Raw genomic sequence first — 24,063 nt, 5'->3', positions numbered from 1 at the left:
ATGAAGGGTTTAGGAGTTTCAGCTCCTTAACATGTGCCACCCTGTTTTTAAAGGGACCAAAAGTAATTGGTCAGATTAAATAATTTTAAATAAAATGTTCATTTTTAGTACTTGGTTGAAAACCCTTTGTTGGCAATGACTGCCTGAAGTCTTGAGCTCATGGACATCACCAGACGCTGTGTTTCCTCCTTTTTGATGCTCTGCCAGGCCGTCAATGTGGTGGTTATCAGTTGCTGTTTGTTTGTGGGCCTTTCTGTCTGAAGTTTAGTCTTTAACAAGTGAAATGCATGCTCAATTGGGTTGTGATCAGGTGACTGACTTGGCCATTCAAGAATATTCCACTTCTTTGCTTTAATAAACTCCTGGGTTGCTTTGGCTTTATGTTTTGGGTCATTGTCCATCTGTAGTATGAAACGACGACCAATCAGTTTGGCTGCATTTGGCTAGATCTGAGCACACAGTATGGCTCTGAATCACTCAGAATTCATTCGGCTGCTTCTGTCCTGTGTCACATCATCAATAAACACTAGTGACCCAGTGCCACTGGTAGCATGCCCAAGCCATCACACTGCCTCCGCCGTGTTTTACAGATGATGTGGTATGCTTTGGATCATGAGCTGTACCACGCCTTCGCCATACTTTTCTCTTTCCATCATTCTGGTAGAAGTTGATCTTGGTTTCATCTGTCCAAAGAATGTTCTTCCAGAACTGTGCTGGCTTTTTTAGATGTTTTTTAGCAAAGTCCAGTCTAGCCTTTTTATTCTTGATGCTTATGAGTGGCTTGCACCGTGCAGTGAACCCTCTGTATTTACTTTCATGCAGTCTTCTCTTTATGGTAGATTTGGATATTGATACGCCTACCTCCCGGAGAGTGTTGTTCACTTGGTTGGCTGTTGTGAAGGGGTTTCTCTTCACCATGGAGATTATTCTGCGATCATCCACCACTGTTGCCTTCCATGGGCACCCAGGTCTTTTTGCATTGATGAGTTCACCAGTGCTTTTTTTCTTTCTCAGGATGTACCAAACTGTAGATTTTGCCACTCCTAATATTGTAGCAATTTCTCGGATGTTTTTTTTTCTGTTTTTGCAGCTTAAGGATGGCTTGTTTCACCTGCATGGAGAGCTCCTTTGACCGTATGTTTACTAAACAGCAAAACCTTCCAAATGCAAGCACCACACCTCAAATCAACTCCAGGCCTTTTATCTGCTTAATTGCGAATGACATAACAAAGGGATCGCCCACACCTCTCCATGAAATAGCCTTTGAGTCAATTGTCCAATTACTTTTGGTCCCTTTAAAAGCAGGGTGGCACATGTTAAGGAGCTGAAACTCCTAAAACCTTCATCCAATTTTAATGTGGATACCCTCAAATGAAAGCTGAAAGTCTGAACTTCAACTCCATCTGAATTGTTTTGTTTAAAATTCATTGTGGTAATGTCTATAACCAAAATTAGAAAAATGTTGTCTCTGTCCAAATATATATGGACCTAACTGTATGTTGTAAATGTATGTCATATGTCATGAAGGGGTTAATGACATGATGCTATTGCTATAGGAAGCAATTCAGTTAATAATATTACACTGCAGAATGTCTACTAAGGCGACTTTCTAATATATTTATGCAGGTTGATCAAAAGTAAACCAATCTTTTAACACTTTATAGATTTAATGTTTGTTTTTTTTAATGATAATGCCACAATTGTCAGCAATTCTGTTTCTAATGTGCCTTACCCAAAGAGACCCTGGCAGGGACTGCTCTGCGATCTATCCAGAAGGAGACCCAGGAAAGCATGACCATTAGAGTCGCCGGAAAATAAGTTTGCAGGAGGAAGAAAAAGATGTGCCGTCTCAATGTGAAGTTAATGTACAAGCGATTGTACCATCCTGTGAGAAAGAAAAGCAATATTTTATTAGGAAAGGGTGAGGTTGCTAGTTATCGCTGTCACACCATAGCATAACATTTGGAGTGCACAGAGGGACAGCGCTTGTAAAGAAGCGATCTATCTTACATGGTGGCATATTTGGAAAAGGAATAAAAAATATCACTTGAGAAATCACTTAAAAAAGGAAACAAGCATTGCAGGGGATTCTGAGACCTGTATCGGGAAAAAAAAGGTTCTGATTGCTATTAAGAATTTTGGACAGATATGGTGATAAAAAGTAAGCATTGCGTTAAAGCATACCTGTCATTTCCTATGACTGTCGCGTGTGTATACATGAAGAATAACACTACTTCTCGCTATTGTATGATGTTTATGCTGCATTTTAACTAGTTTTCCTTTCTGCAGGCTGTATCTCTAATTTCTCCTATTTGTATGTGAACTAGCAGGCCAAGATTAGCTTCTATGAAGTCTCCCACACACAGTTCACAGAAACATGAGGGGTTCCTGCTTTATTGTGTCAATATGGCACATGTTTAGAAGAAGCAACAGCAAAGAGGACATTATACAGCAGTACTGAGCAGTATAACTGTGAATTCAGCACTAGCGTGAGGTAAAACACAGTAGCACTGAGCAGCATAGCTGAGAATTTAGCACTAAAGTGAGGTAAAACTCTTACTACAGTACTGAGCAGCATAACTGTGAATTCAGCACTAGAGTGAGGTAAAACACTATCCAGTACTGAGCTATGCAGTACTGAGCAGCAGAGCTGTGAATTCAGCACGAGAGTGAGCTATAGGCAGCTGTAATCTGATCCCTCATTGAGCAGGCAGCCCTTGTTTCCTTGTTTTGAGCAAGATTTATTGCAGCTATATTTCTGATTTAATGGTCAGTTTGGGGAGCAATTGGAGAAGAAGTTATTCATAGATGGAGAAAGAAGCATATTTCTCTAATAAATTACAAAGTTTCTTACATTGCTTCCACTATCAATTGACATTGACCTTGTAAAATTAAAAGAATCCCTTATTGTTGATTAATGTTGAAATAAATAAAATGGTCTCGTTCAATTCTTCATTTACATTTTTGTTACCTGTACTGCTGTAGAATGCGAGTCTAGATGTGGTGTGGAATTTCTGAATCAAGAACTGAGATAATGAAATCTTCTCATCTGTTTTTAAGGACTCATTTCCCTTTTTCCAGTAAAGCATCAAATCTTCATCAGTATAGGCATCTATTAAAAAAAGACAATAATTGTAACCAGTACAGAACAATCTCTTTTCCCTTTCATGAGTAATCCTCATCTTCAACTCCTAAATCAGCTGCTCCGCTCCTCCCCCTTGCCAGGGAGTTTGCAGTGAGATAGAATTGTAGTTCTAATGATGACTCATGCATGGAAAAGAGACTTCCTGTTTCTACATAGAGTTTAGAAGGATTCAGATAGTACGTTTTAATCACTGATGTCAAAGAACTAAAGAGAACAGAAGAATTAACTTGGTAGAAGGGCAAAATGAGCAATTGTAAGTGCACAGTACTATAAAATATGATGACTGCAATACAAGGTGCGCCATGTATATGGATACACATAAATAAAAAGAGAATGGTTGGTGATATATACTTCCTGTTTGTGGCACATTAGTATATGGTAGGGGGAAAACTTTTCAAGATGGGTGGTGACCATGGCGGCCATTTTGAAGTCGGCTATTTTGAATCCAACTTTTTTTTCCAATGGGAAGAGGGTCATGTGACACATCAAACTTATTAAGAATTTCACAAGAAAAACAATGGTGTGCTTGATTTTAACATAACTTTATTCTTCCATGAGTTATTTACAAGTTTATCTTGGTTTACAGCCACTGGCATGTCGCAGAGGTTAACATGTGAGGAGCGAATAGAAATTGTTGATGTCTGGGGAACGCAGTACCTGGATCATTACAGCCGATTTCAATGCAAGACACATTACACAAGAAAACTGTCACCATTAGTGTTGAGCATTCCGATACCGCAAGTATCGGGTATCGGCCGATACTTGCGGTATCGGAATTCCGATACCGAGATCCGATATTTTTGTGATATCGGGTATCGGTATCGGAAGTGTAAAATAAAGAATTAAAATAAAAAATATTGTTATATTCACCTCTCCGGCGGCCCCTGGACATCAGCGGGAGGATCCGGCGTCCGGCACGGCTTCTTTCTTCAAAATGCGCGCCTTCAGGACCTGTGGAATGACGTCCCGGCTTCTGATTGGTCGCGTGCCGCCCATGTGACCGCCACGCGACCAATCAGAAGCCGCGACGTCATTCCTCAGGTCCTAGAAGGCGCTCATTCTAGGACTTTAGCTGAGGAATGACGTCGCGGCTTCTGATTGGTCGCGTGGCGGTCACATGGGCGGCACGCGACCAATCAGAAGCCGGGACGTCATTCCACAGGTCCTGAAGGCACGCATTTTGAAGAAAGAAGCCGTGCCGGACGCCGGATCCTCCCGCTGATGTCCAGGGGCCGCCGGAGAGGTGAATATAACAATATTTTTTATTTTAATTCTTTATTTTACACTTTAATATGGATCCCAGGGCCTGAAGGAGAGTTTCCTCTCCTTCAGACCCTGGGATCCATGAGGATACATTCCGATACTTGATGTCCCATTGACTTGTATTGGTATCGGATATCGGTATCGGCGATATCCGATATTTTTCGGGTATCGGCCGATACTATCCGATACCGATACTTTCAAGTATCGGACGGTATCGCTCAACACTAGTCACCATTCCCATGTTATTTATGTGTATCCATATAAATGGCCCACAAACAAAAAAGTTTGCCTCATCTGTGAACATAATGTTCTGTGTAAACTGAGGGTCCTGTTCCAATTTTTGTTTTGCCCATTCTGCAAATTCAGCGTGCCAATCTGGGTCATCCTTGTTGAGATGCTGCAGCAACTGGATTTTGTAAGGGTGCCATTTGTGAGCAGCTAAAATCCGCTGAAGGGATGTTTGACTGATGCCAGATCGGGGGTGGATTGGCGGTGAATCGGCGGTGGATCACTGATGTTTTGGGGATGTGTGAGCTAAAAAGGCACAGGAAACTTGGTCAAAAGAAGGAAAGATGAATGCAGCACGTTATCAGCAAACACTGGAGGCAAATTTGCACTCATTAGCCCGGAAGCTGCGCATGGGAAGTACTTGGTCGCTCCAACAAGGCAAAAATCCAAAACACAAGGCCAAGACGACCTGTCATTGGCTACAGCAGACCAAAGTGAAGGTTCTGGAGTGGCCATCACAGTCTCATGACCTCAATGTCATTGAGCCACTCTGGGGAGATCTCAAGCATGTAGTTCATGCTCAGGAATTTACAGGAACTGGAGACTTTTTGCCTAGAAGAGTTGGCAGCTTTACTATCCGAGAAAATATAGAACCTCATCCACAACTACTACAAAATAGTTGTCATTAATGTTAGAGAGGGCAATACACGGTATTAAGAAATGGGGTATGTAAACTTTTGATCAGGGTTTATTGGATGTTTTGGGTTGTCATTATTTTTTAAGAAGAGAAAACACAGTAGTTTGGCAAAAAGTGGCTTCACGCACCCATTAACCATGAGTGGAGGAAAAGTTTTGATGTTATCATTCATATTCTCTGTAAAAAGGCCAAGAAAGCAGAAATTCACCCTGTACAACTGTATATTAGTATGAATTAACTTCTAAGTTCCCACTACTGTCTATTACGTAAATTTGAGCGATGTTGAATTTATTTACATTATTTAAAGATTAAGAACAAAATGTTATTCAAATGTGGATATTTCCTTTTAGGTTATTATCTTAAAAAAGTAGTCCAGTTTGTGGCACATTAGTATATGGTAGGGGGAAAACTTTTCAAGATGGGTGGTGACCATGGCAGCCATTTTAAAGTTGGCCATTTTGGATGCAACTTTTTTTTCCAATGGGAAGAGGGTCATGTGACACATCAAACTTATTAAGAATTTCACAAGAAAAACAATAGTGTGCTTGATTTTAACATAACTTTATTCTTTCACGAGTTATTTACAAGTTTCTCTTGGTTTACAGCCACTGATATGTCGCAGAGGTTAACATGTGAGGAGCGAATAGAAATTGTGTTGATGTCTGGTGAACGCAGTACCTGGATCATTGCAGCAGATTTCAATGCAAGACACATTACACAAGAAAACTGTCACCATTCCCATGTTACTTAGGTGTATCCATATAAATGGCCCACCCCAAAAAAAGTTTGCTTCATCTGTGAACATAATGTTCTGTGTAAACTGAGGGTCCTGTTCCAATTTTTGTTTTGCCCATTCTGCAAATTCAGCGTGCCAATCTGGGTCATCCTTGTTGAGATGCTGCAGCAACTGGATTTTGTAAGGGTGCCATTTGTGAGCAGCTAATATCTGCTGAAGGTATGTTTGACTTATGCCAGATCGGGGGTGGATTGGCGGTGGATTGGCGGTGGATCGCTGATGTTTTGGGGATGTGTGAGCTACAAAGGCACAGGAAACTTGGTCAAAAGAAGGAAAGATGAATGCAGCACGTTATTAGCAAACACTGGAGGCAAATTTGCACTTATCAGCCCGAAAGCTGCGCATGGGAAGTACTTGGACGTTCCAACATGGCAACAATCCAAAACACAAGGCCAAGTCGACCTCTCATTGGCTACAGCAGACCAAAGTGAAGGTTCTGGAGTGGGCCATCACAGTCTCATGACCTCAATGTCATTGAGCCACTCTGGGGAGATCTCAAGCATGTATTTCATGCTCAGGAATTTACAGGAACTGGAGACGTTTTGCCTAGAAGAGTTGGCAGCTTTACTATCCGATAAAAATATAGAACCTCATCCACAACTAATACAAAATACTTGTCATTAATGTTAGAGTAGGCAATACACGGTATTAAGAAATGGGGTAAGTAAACTTTTGATCGGGGTCTATTGGATGTTTTGGGTTGTCATTTTTTTTTAAGAAGAGAAAACACAGTAGTTTGGCAAAAAGTGGCTTCACGCACCCATTAACCATGAGTGGAGGAAAAGTTTTGATGTTATCATTCATATTCTCTGAAAAAAGGCCAAAAAAGCAGAAATTCATCCTGTACAACTGTATATTAGTATGAATTAACTCCTAAGTCCCCACTAATGTCTATTACGTAAATTTGAGTGATGTTGAATTTATTTACATTATTTAAAGATTAAGAACAAAATGTTATTCAAATGTGGATATTTCCTTTTAGGTTATTATCTTAAAAAAGATGTCCAGTTAAGCGCCAACCAGGGGTTGGCCATGGGGGTTCCTTTTGCTAAGGACTCTTATTTTTCTGGCAGAATTTAGAATAACTGGCTATGTAATACACAATGAACAAACCTTGTAACTGCTCATCAGTTGTAACTGCTCATCCACACACGTTAAGAGAAAGCAGATTTTTTAGGACAATTATCTGGGAGTTGTTATTGGCAGAAATATTAATGTATGGACAGCATTTGTTATTCATCAGTTTTGTTTAACATTTAGTAGGTGTAATTATACTGGATAGTTTAGTGTTATTAGGACTTATCTTGATTTTCTTCAAATGACCAATAAAACACCAGCAAACAGAATGGAAGGTAGAAGAATTTAAAAACGAACTGTACATTGCCCTGGATTACTCACAGCTCTCAAGCTCCAAGGAACAAGTTTGCGTATCCAAAGGGAAACGACTGAAGTCCATGTTGCACATTGCAGTCACGGTAATTCTGAACAGGAATAATAAAGAAATTACATAATTTAACAAAAAGAATACGTCATAATAGTTTTACAGAAAACATTTTCAAATATTCTATATGGTTATTCATTTGTTGATCAGGACCTTTCACTTGACTTTTCAATCTAAACTGAGTGCCTCTTCCAATTGGTTTTGCTCAATTCTGGAACAGTTTTTCTTTTATTTTTTGTTCCTCTCTGTTACAAAATTAGGTCCCGCACTAATAATTGTGTACAGTTTCCTTTGAACCAACTAGGCATATATGAAAGAACTTTTTGTGGGCATTTGCTTTCTCTCCTGGCCGATCAGAACATGACCAAACCCACAGAAAAAAGATTTGTTGTGTACATCCAGTTGGTTTAAGGGAAAAACTGCATCTTTACTACCACGGGGCATAATTTTGGATTAAAAGAGCACAGAATAAATGGAAAAACTGTTCCAGAATCAGAGCAGGGCCAGTTGGAGTTTGTACTCAGTGTAAATAATAAAATTCAATTAAAGGTCAATTTTAAATACGGTACATTTTATTTGCAGAATCAACTTTCATCTTGTTAACAGTAGATAGACAACCCACAAGTAATTAGACTCTCTGATTTTCAGACATTAACTTTTATTTCACAGTATCTTCTTGACAAGAATGCCAAACATGCATGTTAAAACTTAGTTATCCCACTGCATACTTTCTGCAAGGCGTACAATATTTTCAGGTGAGCTGCTGAGTGAAGCATCCGCTCTGTTCATGGAAGATGGAGCTCCTTGCCATACTGCTAAATGGACCCAAGAATGGCAAGCAAAATTGGCATCTGGAAGATTTTGTAGGTTAGTCACTTCTCTGACATGAATCCCATAGAACTTGTCTAGTCCAGGAGTGGGCTGAGCCAGGAAGCAGAGGTACATATGCTTCCCAGGTTGATCCTCAAGCAGCGGAATAGAGCTGCCAGGGGCTGGGCCGGCACTGCATCTTAAATGGTGTATTATGTGCTCACCAGTGGCAATTGGTCCCATGTGGGAGGAGGGCCCATGGACGCCAGTGCCCATTTCTGCTGGACGTGCGTCCGAGAAGGCACATTCATCTGAAATGTATTGTGGTGTAAAGACCAGCAGGCTTCCTGTACAGCAAAACACGCCACCGGCTTTCAGCTGACGTCAGTGGCCCATCATGGGTGACACATGGCTGTGAGATCATGCGCCGCCATGGTAAGCACATCATTGTCAACTGCCAACCTCTGTACAAGCTATGGAAGAGGACACTGCATGGGAGCGGGGAAGGTAAGAAGAATTGTTTATTTCTTTTTTTAAATGTGTCGAAGAAGAGTGGCAGGACGGAAGACAATAATAATAATAATTGTATTTATATAGCGCTAACATATTCTGCAGCACCTTAATATTAAGCAGGGACATGTACAAACAATAAAGACATCACAAAGTAATACACTGTTCAACAGCTTGAGGAGGAGTGAGGGTCCTGCTTGCAAGCTTATAATCTATAAGGAATTAGGGGGGCGCAATAGGTAGAAGGCGCAATAGGTAGAAAGTGCTTGTCATCTATGATCCAGCCATCATTATGATAACATAAAGCTGCATCATCCGGTCATCAGTCAGTATCTTGCAAAGTACAGTTACCAAGTGCTATTAGGTGCATGAAGGATTTGGAGACAGATGAATAGGAAGGACCAGATTCTAAGTAACATTTAGAAAGAAGGAACAGGAAAGAGTTAGGTTAATGAACGGCGGTGATAGGCCTGTCTAAATAGATGTGTTTTTAAAGCATAATTAAAAACAGGGGGGCTAGGTATTTGTCAGATCGTTTGGGGCAGTGCATTCCAGAAAACTGGTGCAGCATGAGAGAAGTCTTGGAAACAGAATTGGGAGGTTTGGATTATAGAAGATGCTAGTCGTAGATCAGTTTTTGAGGAGAGCGAATTGGTAGGGTAATAGACAAAGATGAAGGATGAGATATAGGGTGGAGCAGAACTGTGGTGAACTTTGTGGGCAAGAGAGATAAGTTTGTATTGTATTCTGCAGTGAATGGGCAACCAGTCCAATGACTGACACAGGGTGGAGGCATTGGTGTAGCAGCCAAAAAAAAAGACGAACCTGGCTCCTGCATTCAAAATATATTGGAGAGGAGAAAGTTTGATGAGAGGAAGACCAATCAGTAGAGAGTTGCAGTAGTCCAGACAAGAATGAATAGGAGTGACAGTAAGAGTTTTTGTAGTTTTAAAGGTGAGAAAGGGTATGATTCTGGAGATGTTTTAAGATGCAGGTAACATGAACAAGTGAGTGATTGGATATAGGGAATAAAGGAAAGTGCTGTGTCAAAAATGACCCCCAAGACAGTGAGCGTGCTGCATGGGAGTTATGGTTGAACCACTCATTGCAATTTCAATATCGGGTATAGTTCGGTTATTAGAGGGAGAAAACAAGAGAGGTTCGGGTTTGGAGACATTCAGTTTCACATAGAGTGAGGAAATGATGGTACATACAGGGGACCAACAATCTCTGGTATCTTGTCTTAAGGTGGGGGTAATGTCAGGAGGAGAAGTATACAATTGGGTGTCAGTAGCATAGAGATTATACTGGAAACCAAATCATTATTTGTGGAAGGGGCCCATGATGAAGGACATAATTACTGGAAGGAGCCCAGGGTAGGCAACATTAGTACCCTATGGGTCCAAGATGGTGGATATTATTACTGGAAGGGGCCCAGGATGGGGAACATACCAGGAGGGTAACCAGGATGTGGAACATAATTACTGGAAGGGGCCCAGAATGAACAACATTATTATTGGAAAGTGACCAGGATGGGGGACTTCATGACTGGAAGTGGCCCAGTATGTGGGACATTTTTGCAGATGTAGCCAGAACAAAAGAAATTATTACTAGAAGAGAATAGGATGGGGGACATTATTACAGGAAGGAGCCCAGAACAGGTGACATTATTACAGTAAATGGATATACCAGGAAGGGTCCAGGATGGGGACATTATTACAGGAAGGGGGCCAGGATATAGCACATTATTACAGGAAGGAGTTAGATTATTACATAGTGGAAACACATAAACACATATGTCTTTATAGGGTCTAGAACTCTACAAGGGCCCATGCATCTGATCAACATGCTGATGGGATCCCAGATCCAAATTTTGCACCAAGAACAATTGTACTCTAGTTACGCCACTGGTGCCGACCCTGCAGTATCACAGTAATGCAGGCAAGCTCTCACTGCACACTATGTTGCAGCCTCTGGCTTAAGTGGAGGGAGCATACCTGGCTGCTTCTTCCTGCCAGTGTGAGGATGTACGCGGGACGTAGAGGGGATATCAGTACTATGAGCTACAGGTAGTATTGGGTGCAGGAGACCTTTGCTCTTTGTGTGAAAGAGGGGGTGGCAGGATGCTAAGAGCTGAAATTAATTTAGTTAATGTGATTCCCTGCAAGGTGTCTCCCAACCAATTTCTTGGAGGCATCTTATATAAAAGGCACCCTCCCCAATAGTGAGGTGCCTGAGCAACCCCTATAGTTTAATCTTAATGGTGTTGGTGTGTGCAACTGTATGCTGCCAGGTCCCCCATCTGTTAAACTTATACCTCTATACTGTGTTCCCCTTAACCTAGTATAGTTGGACGTGTTCCTGTGACCGCTTCAGCAGTTTCCTAATCCCAAAACCATGTCTACGGTACCTATACCCAATCTCCTAGTCCTGATGTGGTCAGTCCTGTGTCCAGTGTCCCTGGTCCTAGTGCAGCCAGCTCCAGAACTGTTTCCTGATATCTAAGAGTGTGAACAAGAACCTATCTTCAATATTAAAATTGTCCGTACAGTCCGTCAGTCTCTGTTTCCTTCTTCTAAGTGACCACGGTTAAGTATCCCCATGTCACCAAAACCGACCACTGTGATAGGCAGCTGCAGTACCGACACCTGCCTAAGAGTGGTACTTGGTGACTACCTGTACCCCAGTCTGTCTCCACCATCAGGAGCTTCAGCGAACACCAGATAGCCACTTAGCTATGTCACTTCCTAGGCAGGTTCGGCCCTGTAGCATAGTGGGTCCAAGAACCACGTGCATCACCTGACGGCATGATACTGCTGTGTACCAACCAGCCCCCATCGCACCTGTTGTTCTAACCCAGGCCAAACCCTGTCCTGTATGTTATTGCTGGAAGTGACGGCCCAGATCACTTGTGTTGTCCTTCTGTAGCTGCAGGGGTCCTCCTGTACGACCTCTCATCGTGGATCTTCGGTGCTTGAAGGACAGCTGGTGTCTCCTAGGCCTAAGGAAAGGAGGGCTAGGTCCCGGTTCTCGACGGGCGATGTTTGGGCTCTGGATCTTGACCAGCATAGGGCAAAGATGTTCTCAATGAGGCCTGTCACACTGGTAACAGTGTTATCTCTGGCCCACGTCTGCACTGCTCCTCTCCTTGAATGGGCGCGGTTTGGCAAGCAGGACTTTTATATCCGGGAACTCCTTCATCCAAGGCAACTGGACCGGGTTCTTCACATGAACTTGATCCCCATGCAACTCTTCTGGTGCTGGTTGGTTCTGCATGGTTTCGTCCAGTCAGCAGATGTAAGTCTTTCCTCACTAATGCCACACCATGCAGGGGCTCTTCAGGGACACCATCACCTCCTCTTACATTCCTCACCCTTTTAACTTGCCAGACTTCCGGCGAGTAGGATCCTTGAGGGTTCAAAATTTTCCTAAGGGCAATCCAATTTCAGCAAAAAGTTGGGCGCACTCTCAGGATTTCTCTGGGTGGGTGGGTCTGGACTTTTCTCTAGACACTTGGGTGGTTATTACAGCCACAGCAAACTGTTTGAAGTCTGGAATCTCGTCATCTTCAAGTTCTTCATACACATCTCTTTTTAGGCCTTCTTGAGTGACTCGGGAAAGAGCATCTGCATGTGTGTTCTGAAATTTGGACCGGTAGGAAATCTTGTACTGATATATGGACATTCTCGTGACCCACGTCTGTTCGACTGTGCCCAGCTTTGCATTCTCCAGGTGAGCCAGGGGATTGTTATCCGTCTGCATGTTTATTTCTGACCTCGACAAGAACTCTGCAAATTTTTCAGTCATAGCCCACACCAGTGCCAACACTCGTTCTAGCTCGATAAGGTGATCTTCGAACATGCAGGAGGAAATGATGATATCAATATATATCAAGGTCTCTTCAAAGATTAGATCCCCCAGCATCTCTCCATCAGACGTTGGAATGTTCTCAATGCATTTGTCAGCCCGAAAGGCATCCAGTTAAAGGGAACCTGTCACCCCCAAAATCGAAGGTGAGCTAAGCCCACCAGCATCAGGCGCTTCTCTACAGCATTCTGTAATGCTGTAGATAAGCCCCGATGTATCCTGAAAGATGAGAAAAAGAGGTTAGATTATACTCACCCAGGGGCGGTCCCGGTCCGGTTCTGGTCCGATGGGCGTCGCGGTCCGGGGCCTCCCATCTTCTTACGATGATGTCTTCTTCTCGTCACGCTGCGGCTCCGACACAGGTGTACTTTGTCTGCCCTGTTGAGGACAGAGCAAAGTACTGCAGTGCGCAGGCGCTGAGCTTTTCTGACAGGGTAGACAAAGTACGCCTGCACCGGAGCCGCAGCGTGAAGAGAAGAAAAGGACGTCATCGTAAGAAGATGGGAGGCCCCGGACCGGACCACGACGCCCATATCCAAGCTAGTGTGAACAGGCGCCAACAAAAAAAACATATAAGTTGAAAAACGATAAAGGTTGCACCATTATTTGCCAAGATTGATTACTCGAGAACATTGAAAATGCATTACTGCCATAGAAAATAGGAAAAAAGCGCTATATAATATACACATGAAATATTTATCTGCAAAAATTGCTGTGAAAAAAGGAAGGTACTTTGCGCATAAATTGGCCAATGTATGTGAACTTATATGTTATTTTGGTTGGTGCCTGTTCACACTAGCTTGGATGTGCTGGTCTTGTTCTCTATTTGTATTAAGCCTTTTTGGACATGTGCACTATCACTCCCAATAGCCACAGGTGATTTTAAGTAGTTAGCTGGTCCACTCCTGACCCATAAATTGTAGGCTTTTTTTGCCCAGGGTAGGTGACAAAACAGGACAGGGACCCAATTTTTACAATTCTGACCACTGTCCCTTTATGAGGTTATAACTCTGGAACGCTTCAACGGATCCCAGTGATTCTGACATTGTTTTCTCATGACATATTGTACTTCATGATAGTGGTAAAAATTATTTGATAGTACCTGCGTTTATTTGTGAAAAAAAACGGAAATTTGGCGAAAATTATGAAAATTTCGCAATTTTCCAACTTTGAATTTTTATGCAATTAAATCACAGAGATATGTCACACAAAATACTTAATAAGTGACATTTCCCACATGTCTACTTTACATCAGCACAATTTTGGAACCAAAAATTTTTTTTGTTAGGGAGTTATAAGGGTTAAAAGTTGACCAGCAATTTCTCGTTTTTACAACACCATTTTTTTTTTAGGGACCACATCTCATTTGAAGTCATTTTGAGGGGTCTATATGATAGAAAATACCCAAGTGTGACACCATTCTAAAAACTTCACCCCTCAAGGTGCTCAAAACCATATTCAAGAAGTTTATTAACCCTTCTGGTGCTTCACAGGAATTTTTGGAATGTTTAAATAAAAATGAACATTTAACTTTTTTTCACAAAAAATTTACTTCAGCTCCAATTTGTTTTATTTTACCAAGGGTAACAGGAGAAAATGGACCCCAAAAGTTGTTGTACAATTTGTCATATGTGGGGGTAAACCACTGTTTGGGTGCATGGCAGAGCTCAGAAGCGAAGGAGCGCCATTTGACTTTTCAATGCAAAATTGACTGGAATCGAGATGGGACGCCATGTTGCGTTTGGAGAGCCCCTGATGTGCCTAAACATTGAAACTCCCCACAAGTGACACCATTTTGGAAAGTAGACCCCCTAAGGAACTTACCTAGATGTGTGGTGAGCACTTTGACCCACCAAGTGCTTTACAGAAGTTTATAATGCAGAGCCATAAAAATAAAAAATATTTTTCACAAAAATGATCTTTTTGCCCCAATTTTTATTTTCCCAAGGGTAAGAGAAGAAATTGGACCCCAAAAGTTGTTGTACAATTTGTCCTGAGTACGCTGATACCCCATATGTGGGGGTAAACCACTGTTTGGGCGGATGGGAGAGCTCGGAAGGGAAGGAGTGCCGTTTGACTTTTCAATGTAAAATTGACAGAAATTGAGATGGTACGCCATATCGCATTTGGAAAGCCACTGATGTGCCTAAACATTGAAACCCCCCACAAGTGACACCATTTTGGAAAGTAGACCCCCTAAGGAACTCATCTAGATGTGTTGTGAGAGCTTTGAACCCCCACTGTGTTTCACTACAGTTTATAACGCAGAGCCGTGAAAATAAAAATTCTTTTTTTTTTCCACAAAAATTATTTTTTAGCCCCCAGTTTTGTATTTTCCCAAGGGTAACAGATGAAATTGGACCCCAAAAGTTGCTGTCCAATTTGTCCTGAGTACGTCATTTGGAATGCAGACTTAGATGGATTGGTCTGCAGGCGTCACATTGCGTTTGCAGAGACCCTAATCAGGGCCGGCGTTAGGGGCAGGCAGACCAGGCAGCTGCCTGGGGCCCCCACTCCCCCAGGGGCCTCCAGCTAGCGGCAAGTCACGCAGCCGCTATGGGGCCCCTGTGAGGCAGTGCCGACTCCCCCGCCGCATTGAACTATACCGGCGTCTGCCGGTACAGTTCAAAGCAATGATGGAGGAGAGAGCGTCACCTGACGCTCCCTCTCCCATCATTCCCCGCTCTGCCTCTGACACAGCGGGTGCGCGCGCACTCACTGTGACCTAGGCAGTGCGGCGGCAGCCGCCGACACAGGAGCAGGGGGCAGCCCGGGCTCGGGGAGAGGTAAGGAGCTTGTTTTTTTTTACTGGACTGTGCGGCCTTTCTCCGGAGGAGAGAGGCGGGGAGGGAAGTGGGGATGTGAGCTGTGCTGTATACTCCTGTGTGCTCTGCTGTATACTACTGTGGGCTCTGCTGTATACTACTGTGGGCAGTGCTGTATACTACTGTGGGCAGTGCTGTATACTACTGTGGGCTCTGCTGTATACTACTGTGGGCTATGCTGTATACTACTGTGGGCTATGCTGTATACTACTGTGGGCTCTGCTGTATACTACTGTGGGCAGTGCTGTATACTACTGTGGGCTCTGCTGTATAATACTGTGGGCTGTGTTATATATTACTGTGGGCAGTACTGTATACTACTGTGGGCTCTGCTGTATAATACTGCGGGGGGCTGCATTATATTCTATAGGGAGGTTACATTATACTCTGTGGGGGGGCTGCATTATACTATGTGGGGTGGTGGCTGCATTATACCATATGTGGGCTGCATTATACTGTATCGAGGACTATGGGGAATATGTTATACTATATGAAGAACTATGGGGTGCATTATACTATGGGAAGTGAATTGTACTACATGGATGACTATGGCGGTGCATTATACTTTATGGAGCACTGTGAGGAGTGTATTATGCTATATGGAGGACTATGGGAAGTGTATAATACTATATGGAGGATTATGAGGAGTGTATTATACATTTTACAATATGGAGGACTGTGGTGCACATTATAATATATGGAGGAGTATGGGGTGTATTTTACCAAACAAGCAAAATGCAGCATATTCATTGGGTGATTGGATTGTTTATGCAGGAATAAAAATCCTTGTTCTCAGCAGCACATCGCCGGTGTAAACAGTAGATGTACTGCTGATAACATGATACTGTATGGTGATCTGATAGTGATCTATTAGTGATGGTTCTGTCCCCATCATTCTTTTTCAGATGGTGGAAAGAGGCTGGGAAACAAGCGTCCAACGACTTCAGTATTGTCGATCACACTCGTTTAGCGGCCTGAGATCAGTGCATGTAAGTACAACCGAAATGCTTCTGTGTGATGTGCAATATGTTAGCATTTGGGGCCCCATTTTAAACTTTGCCTAGGGCCCCACTTTGCCTAAAACCGGCCCTGCCCCTAATGTACCTAAACAGTAGAAACCCCCCACAAGTGACCCCATATTGGAAACTAGACCCCCCAAGGAACTTATCTAGATGTGTTGTGAGAACTTTGAACCCCCAAATGTTTCAGTTTATAACACAGAGCTGTGAAAATAAAAAATCTTTTTTTTCCACAAAAATTATATTTTTAGCCCCCAGTTTTGAATTTTCCCAAGGGTAACAGGAGAAATTGGACCCCAAAATTTGTTGTCCAATGTGTCCTGAGTACGCTGATACCCCATATGTTGGGGTAAACCCCTGTGTAGGCACACGGGAGAGCTCGGAAGGGAAGGAGCAGTGTTTTACTTTTTCAACGCAGAATTGGCTGGAATTGCCATCTGACGCCATGTCGCATTTGTAGAGCCCCTGATGTGCCTAAACAGTGGAAAACCCCAATTATAACTGAAACCCTAATCCAAACACACCCCTAACCCTATTCCCAACGGTAACCCTAACCACACCCCTAACCCTGACACACCCCTAACCCTAATCCCAACCCTATTCCCAACCGTAAATGTAATCCAAACCCAAACCCTAACTTTAGCCCCAACCCTAACTGTAGCCTTAACCCTAGCCCCAACCCTAACCCTAGCCCTAACCCTAGACCTAACCCTAGCCCTAACCCTAACCCTAGCCCTAGCCCTAACCCTAGCCCTAACCCTAGCCCTAACCCTAATGGGAAAATGGAAATAAATAATTTTTTTTTATTTTTTAACTTTTCCCTAACTAAGGGGGTGATGAAGGGGGGTTTGATTTACTTTTATAGCCGTTTTTTTAGCGGATTTTTATGATTGACAGCCATCACACACTGAAAGACGCTTTTTATTGCAAAAAATATTTTTTGCGTTACCACATTTTGAGAGCTATAATTTTTCCATATTTGGGTCCACAGAATAATGTGAGGTCTTGTTTTTTGTGGGACGAGTTGATGTTTTTGTTGGTAACATTTTCGGGCACGTGACATTTTTTGATCGCTTTTTATTCCGATTTTTGTGAGGCAGAATGACCAAAAACCAGCTATTCATGAATTTCTTTTGGGGGAGGCATATATACCGTTCCGCGTTTGGTAAAATGGATAAAGCAGTTTTATTCTTTGGGTTAGTTCGATTACAGCAATACCTCATTTATATGATTTTTTTATGTTTTGGCGCTTTTATACGATAAAAACTATTTTATAGAAAAAATAATTATTTTTGCATTGCTTTATTCTGAGGACTATAATTTTTTTATTTTTTTGCTGATGATGCTGTATTGCGGCTCATTTTTTACGGGACAAGATGACGTTTTCAGTGGTACCATGGTTATTTATATCCGTCTTTTTGATTGCGTGTTATTCCACTTTTTGTTTGGCGGTATGATAATAAAGCGTTGTTTTTTGCCTCGTTTTTTTTTTTGCGGTGTTCACTGAAGGGGTTAACTAGTGGATAGTTTTATAGGTTGGGTCGTTACGGACGCGGCGATACTAAATATGTGTACTGTTATTGTTTTTTTTATTTAGATAAAGAAATGTATTTATAGGAACAATATTTTTTTTTTTTAGGAATTTTTTTAGGAATTTTTTTTTAATTTTTTTACACATGTGAATATTTTTTTCTACACTGTAACATTGCCCTGGAGGGGGGGGGGGCATCATGTTACAGTGTAAGATCGCTGATCTGACACTTTGCTGTGCACTGTGTCAGATCAGCGATCTGACGTGTACAGCAGTGAGGCTTCCCGGCGCGTGCTCTGAGCAGGCGCTGTGAAGCCACCTCCCTGCAGGACATGGATGCCGCGGCTATTTTGGATCCGGGCCTGCTGCAGGGAGGAGGAGGTAAGAGACCCTCGCAGCAACGCGATCGCATCACGTTGCTCCGGGGGTCTCAAGGAAGCACGCAGGGAGCCCCCTCCCTGCGCAATGCTTCCCTATACCGCCGGAACACTGCGATCATGTTTGATTGCAGTGTGCCGGGGGTTAATGTGCCGGGGGCGGTCCGTCACCGCTCCTGGCACATAGTGCTGGATGTCAGCTGCGATAGTCAGCCCGTGAGCGCGGCTGATCGCTCTGGACTTACTATTCCGTCCTTGGGAATTAGGGCCCACCTCACATGGATGGAATAGTACGTCCAATGGCAGAAAGGGGTTAAGTAAATACTTTGTTGCGCCACCTTTTGCTGTGATTATTACAGCTGCAAGTCGCTTGGGGTATGTCTCTATCAGTTTTGTACATCGAGAGACTGAAATTCTTGCCCATTCTTCCTTGGCAAACAGCTCGAGCTCAGTGAGGTTTGATGGAGATCATTTGTGAAGAGCAGTTTGAAGCATGATATGTGGCAAAAGGTTGAAAAGTTCCAGTGCAAGGCACTGTAGTAAATGTGTTAAATATATTTTTGTCATAATCTATTGGCTGCCTTCTTGTGCTACACAATTGTCACTTTTCATTCTAATGATCCAGATAAATACCACCATGGAACTATCATTGTGTGTTTTACCTAGACGAGATATAGGTACCATACAGAATATTGCAGTAATTAGTCCTAAACACAGGCATAGAGATGTAGTCAAAGTTGTTACTCACAATGCACGGTCTTGATAATTTGCTAGATTTGTGCATACAAATATATGTATACTCAATGGCCAAATTTCTTCATACTTTGATGAGGAGTTTTAAGGTGAGTAGTTCAGGATTAGAAAAACATGACTGCAGAAAGCAGATATGTCTTTCTAAATGTTATCAATCAGGTAGCACATTTCTTCTACTGTACATCTACAGTAAAGGACTGTATGAATACAGTAATGACATGAATTCTAAATTGTATAAAACACAAACTATTCTTTACTTTCCTTCCCCTGGTCTAACACTGAGTCTCTGCAGTACTGACATCATATTGACAGCACTCTAGCCAATCAGCGGTTCTGAGCACCTAGTGCCGTCAACTCAGGCAGAGACGATTAGCTCAATCTTTGGTTCCAGTGCTGTTGATGCGACATAAGAAAATAATAGACACCAGGAGCCCCAACCCTTGACCTACGGAGGCCCAGTTTGTTTGTCTTTTAGGCTAAGTGCACACGTTGCAGAATTGCCGCGGAAATTTCCGCGGAAATTCTGCGCCTCCTGCCGCGGGTATATCGCATGCGGAATTGGCATGCATATTCCCGCAGAGAACTAGCATTTTGCAAGCATAATTAGCTTGCAGAATGCTAGCGTTTTTCAGGCGATCTGTAGCATCGCTTGGAAAACTGATTGACAGGTTGGTCACACTTGTCAAACAGTGTTTGACAAGTGTGACCAACTTTTTACTATTGATGCAGCCTATGCCGCATCAATAGTAAAAGACAGAATGTTAAAAATAATTAAAAAAAAATAAAAAATGGTTACACTCACCTACCGCAAACAGCCGATCTCCTCAGCGGCTTCCGTTCCTATAGATGGTGTGTGTGCAGGACCTTCGATGACATCGCGGTCACGTGACCGTGACGTCACCACGGTCATGTGACCGTGACGTCGTCGCAGGTCCTTCACACACCATCTACAGGAACGGAAGCGGCCGCGTGCAGCGCTGAGAGGCAGGAAGACTCCGGGGGCCATCAGAGGTCAGTATATCACGATTTTTTTAATTTTAATTCTTTTTTTTAACAATTATATGGTGCCCAGTCCGTGGAGGAGAGTCTCCTCTCCTCCACCCTGGGTACCAACCGCACATGATCTGCTTACTTCCCGCATGGTGGGCATAGCCCCATGCGGGAAGTAAGCAGATCAATGCATTCCTAGGTGTGCGGAATCCCCGCAATTCCGCAAATTTAATGAACATGCTGCATTTTTTTCTGGAATGCGAATCAGCTCAGGAAAAAAATGCAGCATGTGCACAAAAAATGTGGATTGCATTCTATTAAATAGGATGCTTAATGTGAGCGTTATTTTTGCAGTTTTATAGTGTTTTTATAGCTAAAACCGCAAAAAAAAAGGCAAAAAATCTGCTACGTGTGCACACAGCCTAAAACACAATACATCTGGAGCACAGGGGTTTACCAAAAACCAGAAAACCCCTGGCCATGTAGTCCCACACACAAACACTTCATGTATCTGTAGTAGTCAGCCATAGGAATTCTAGCACTGTGTCTCCATTCTAACTATATAAGGCCTCTTTCACACGTCCAGATAATTCCGGTACCAGAGAAATCGGTACCGGAATTATCCGTGTCCGTGTGCTCACGTGGCACATCAGTGTGGCACACGTGCGGCATCCGTGTGGCGCCCGTGTGCCGCCTGAGGACCACACGGACAGGGCAGGAGAGACAGCGCTACACTAAGCGCTGTCCCCCCTGCGTGGTGCTGAAGCCGGCATTCATCTCTTCTCCCCCGCAGGAGAGAAGAGATGAAAGATCAAGTTTGTTATTTTTTGTTAAAAATAAAGTTTGCTGGTGAGCTCCCGCCTCCCATCCCCCGTGCGCCGCCCGGCTCCTTGCATAGAAATACTCACCTAGCTCCCGCGATGTCTCCTCTCAGCGCTGGCAGCTTCTCCTATATGAGCGGTCACGTGGTGCCGCTTATTACAGTGATGAATATGCGGCTCCACCCCTATGGAAGAGCTGCGACGCTGAGAGGATGGAAGCGCCGAGGGAGCTGGGTAAGTATTTTAATGCCAGCGGGCAGGCGCACAGGCGGTGGGAGGGGGGATATTACCGGGAACTTTATTTTAAAAACAAAAAAAAATTTTAAAAATGATTTTTCATTCCTTCTCTCCAGCGAACGCTGCTGGAGAGAAGAAATGAATGGGGCTTCAGCACCACAAGCTGGAGGGACAGTGCTTACAGTAGCGCTGTCTCCTGCACGGCACACGGACTGCACACGGACAGCATCCGTGTGCGGTACGTGTTTTACACGGACCCATTGACCTTAATGGGTCCGTGTGATCCGTGCGTTCCCACAAACTCTGACATGTCTCCGTGTTTTCCAAACGGACACACGGTCCGTGAAAACACGCTGACATGTGCAGAGACACATTGATTTCAATGTGTCTACGTAAGTCAGTGTCTCCAGTAGGTGAGGAAACTGTCACCTCAGGTACCGGAGCCACTGACGTGTGAAACCGGCCTAACAGAGATCGTGAGGAACAATCACTTTTGACTATGTCACCTAATAAGGTATGCCATGTAAGAAATCTGTATACAAAGGTACAGTAAGGTCTCACAGCATCCTAAGGATCCTCTAATAAAGCTCCACATGAATTCAAGATTGTACGGAGCTATAAAATGATTTTATGCAAGTCATTTGCTAATTATTTCTTAGTATGTAGAGATGCTCAACAGAAAAGGAGGTAGTGATAGAAAGAATCACATGTTTTAGGTACTCTCATAACCTTCTGAATGACAACTTTACATGCCATAACTCCCTTTAGCAGTAAGGACTAACCTCATACTGTAAAGTACTTGGCCATCAGGATAAACTCGCAGCATGATGTTGTCTGTAGTTGTATCATGAATAAAGGATCGCTTCGAATGCACAAAAAACACATCAGGAACCCAGATCTTCTTTACTAGACGACTATCAAAGGTCATGCTCTTATTTGTGGTACTAGGGAATGACAGGCGTTCATCCTTCCAGTAATGTCTCAGGTACAGAGTCATTGTAAAGTCCTGTATAGAGAAGAGAGAAAAATAAGTTAACATAAAATAATAAACTGGTCCACTCCTGAACATTAAATAGTCCTTGGCCACAGAAACAACTTGTGCTGGAAATCTTCTCTAGGACATCCCATTGTACCAAGTGCCGCTGCTTTACAGTATTTCACATTCTGGTGTTAAGTAGTTTGGTAAATGTAAAAAGGAAAGAAGTATAAATGAGCAGATCGCTTCTTGCAACCACGGTCCACAGTCCTGGTCAGTGCCCTCTGGCTATGGAAATGAGAGCCATGGATTCCCTTACCCCATTGTCTCAGGTTCGGCGATATGTCACATGTGTGCCGCATGCTGCACAAGGGTCTAATGTTTCTCCTTCTGGAAAGTAACATGCCTGATATGCAAGGTTAAGGAGGCTTGTAAGCCTTTCAATGATCCTCTGGGATTAAATATGCAAATTTCCTCTTCAGAGATGAAGGGGACTTGAACTCTACTGCCAACTATTAGAAGTAGGCCTGGCTTACTTTGGAGGGTCGTGACTAAGTGTCTACTGGGTATTCACTAGAGCCTCTGATGGTGTGGATAGGCTGGGCCGCTGGTAGACACCAGGTACCACTCCAGTACATTCCCTGGGACTGCAACATCTCACCCACAGGTCAAAGCAGGTATACGGGGTACAGGAGGGGAAAGACAGAAGTTTAATCAAACAGTGAGGGGTAGGGTCAGGCAGCACAGGTTCAAAATATAAAGCCGAGGTCAGGAACTGAGAGGTCAGACAGAACGGGTAAACAAGCTGGGTCAGTAACAGGTGAGACAAGCCAAAATAACACAGGACTGATTCCTAAGACTGAGAGGAACCATGAAACTAGGCTCAGGCAAAGGGCTGGAGGGTGGTCTTGCATATTATAGTGCAGCACCCCAGGTCACCAGTTGCTGCAGTGATGTTGCTTTTCCTTCAGGGAAGGTGATGTCATACTCAGAGGCAAAGGAGTTCTCTTCACCAGGTAAGGCACTTACATGCAACACATTCTGAATCCAGGCCAGGAGGGGGAGCTCAAGACCCGGATTCAGGGGAGCTTCCCTATGCTTCATGTTTCCGGACCTGGAGGAGGAGATAGCTCAGTTGGAGGGAGAGAAGGAGAAGGATGTCTGGAGCAGACGTGAGAGGCCTGGCAGCCATGTGGAGCTGCAGGCTCTGGTAAGGAGTAATCTGTTGGGTTGCATATGGAGCAGCCGGAAGGGAAGGAGCACAGGAGAGAGGCAGAGCTCAGAGGGGAACTGTGTCAGGGCACCCTTGGAGCTGAAGTGCAGTAATCCGGGTACCGGGAGCCCAAGGCTTTCATGGACTCTAGGACATGGATCAGAACCGGAGGGCACTACACTATACGTCACCTGCCCGCACCATGCCTGAGACGCAGCAGCACTGGAGGAGCCCAGGGCATCTAAGAGTCCCTGTAAAAAGGCGCAAGCTGCCCATCGTGCAGGTACCTGTCCCAGGACAGGGAGAAACTGGAGGACCTTGTAGGAAGCTTAACGCAGCAGGGACCTCACTTAGAAAGGCGCAAGTAGGAAAGGCTCATGGACCTCTACTGGGAAAAGAGAACTCTAATTTGCCTCTGAGTCGGCCGGACCACAATAATCCATGCCTGGTACCATGGACTGTGGCCTGTCACCCACAAGTAAACCAGGTAAAGACTTATCTCTTGTCTCCTCCATTTATTCACCAGTTACACCATCTATGCCACACACCACAGGACCCCTTGGG

At 43.6% G+C, this 24,063-nt stretch overlaps 1 protein-coding gene across 1 annotated transcript in view; it reads right to left on the bottom strand.

Annotated features, from left to right (window-relative positions):
- LOC138680711 (gamma-aminobutyric acid receptor subunit rho-2-like) overlaps positions 1 to 24,063 on the bottom strand; it is a 227,837-nt gene that overhangs the window by 39,510 nt on the left and 164,264 nt on the right. Inside the window, exons 4-7 of the mRNA XM_069768001.1 lie at positions 22,093 to 22,316; positions 7,528 to 7,610; positions 2,972 to 3,112; positions 1,733 to 1,885 (exon numbers count right to left, since the gene is read on the bottom strand). Of these exons, the coding sequence (XP_069624102.1) occupies positions 1,733 to 1,885; positions 2,972 to 3,112; positions 7,528 to 7,610; positions 22,093 to 22,316 (601 nt within the window). The remainder of the gene's footprint in view (positions 1 to 1,732; positions 1,886 to 2,971; positions 3,113 to 7,527; positions 7,611 to 22,092; positions 22,317 to 24,063) is intronic.

This window comes from Ranitomeya imitator, chromosome 5 (assembly GCF_032444005.1).
Source record: "Ranitomeya imitator isolate aRanImi1 chromosome 5, aRanImi1.pri, whole genome shotgun sequence".
Lineage (NCBI taxonomy): Eukaryota > Metazoa > Chordata > Amphibia > Anura > Dendrobatidae > Ranitomeya > Ranitomeya imitator.
The sequence above is the reverse complement of the archived record's forward strand: the minus strand, read 5'-3'. Positions and strand labels throughout refer to the sequence as shown.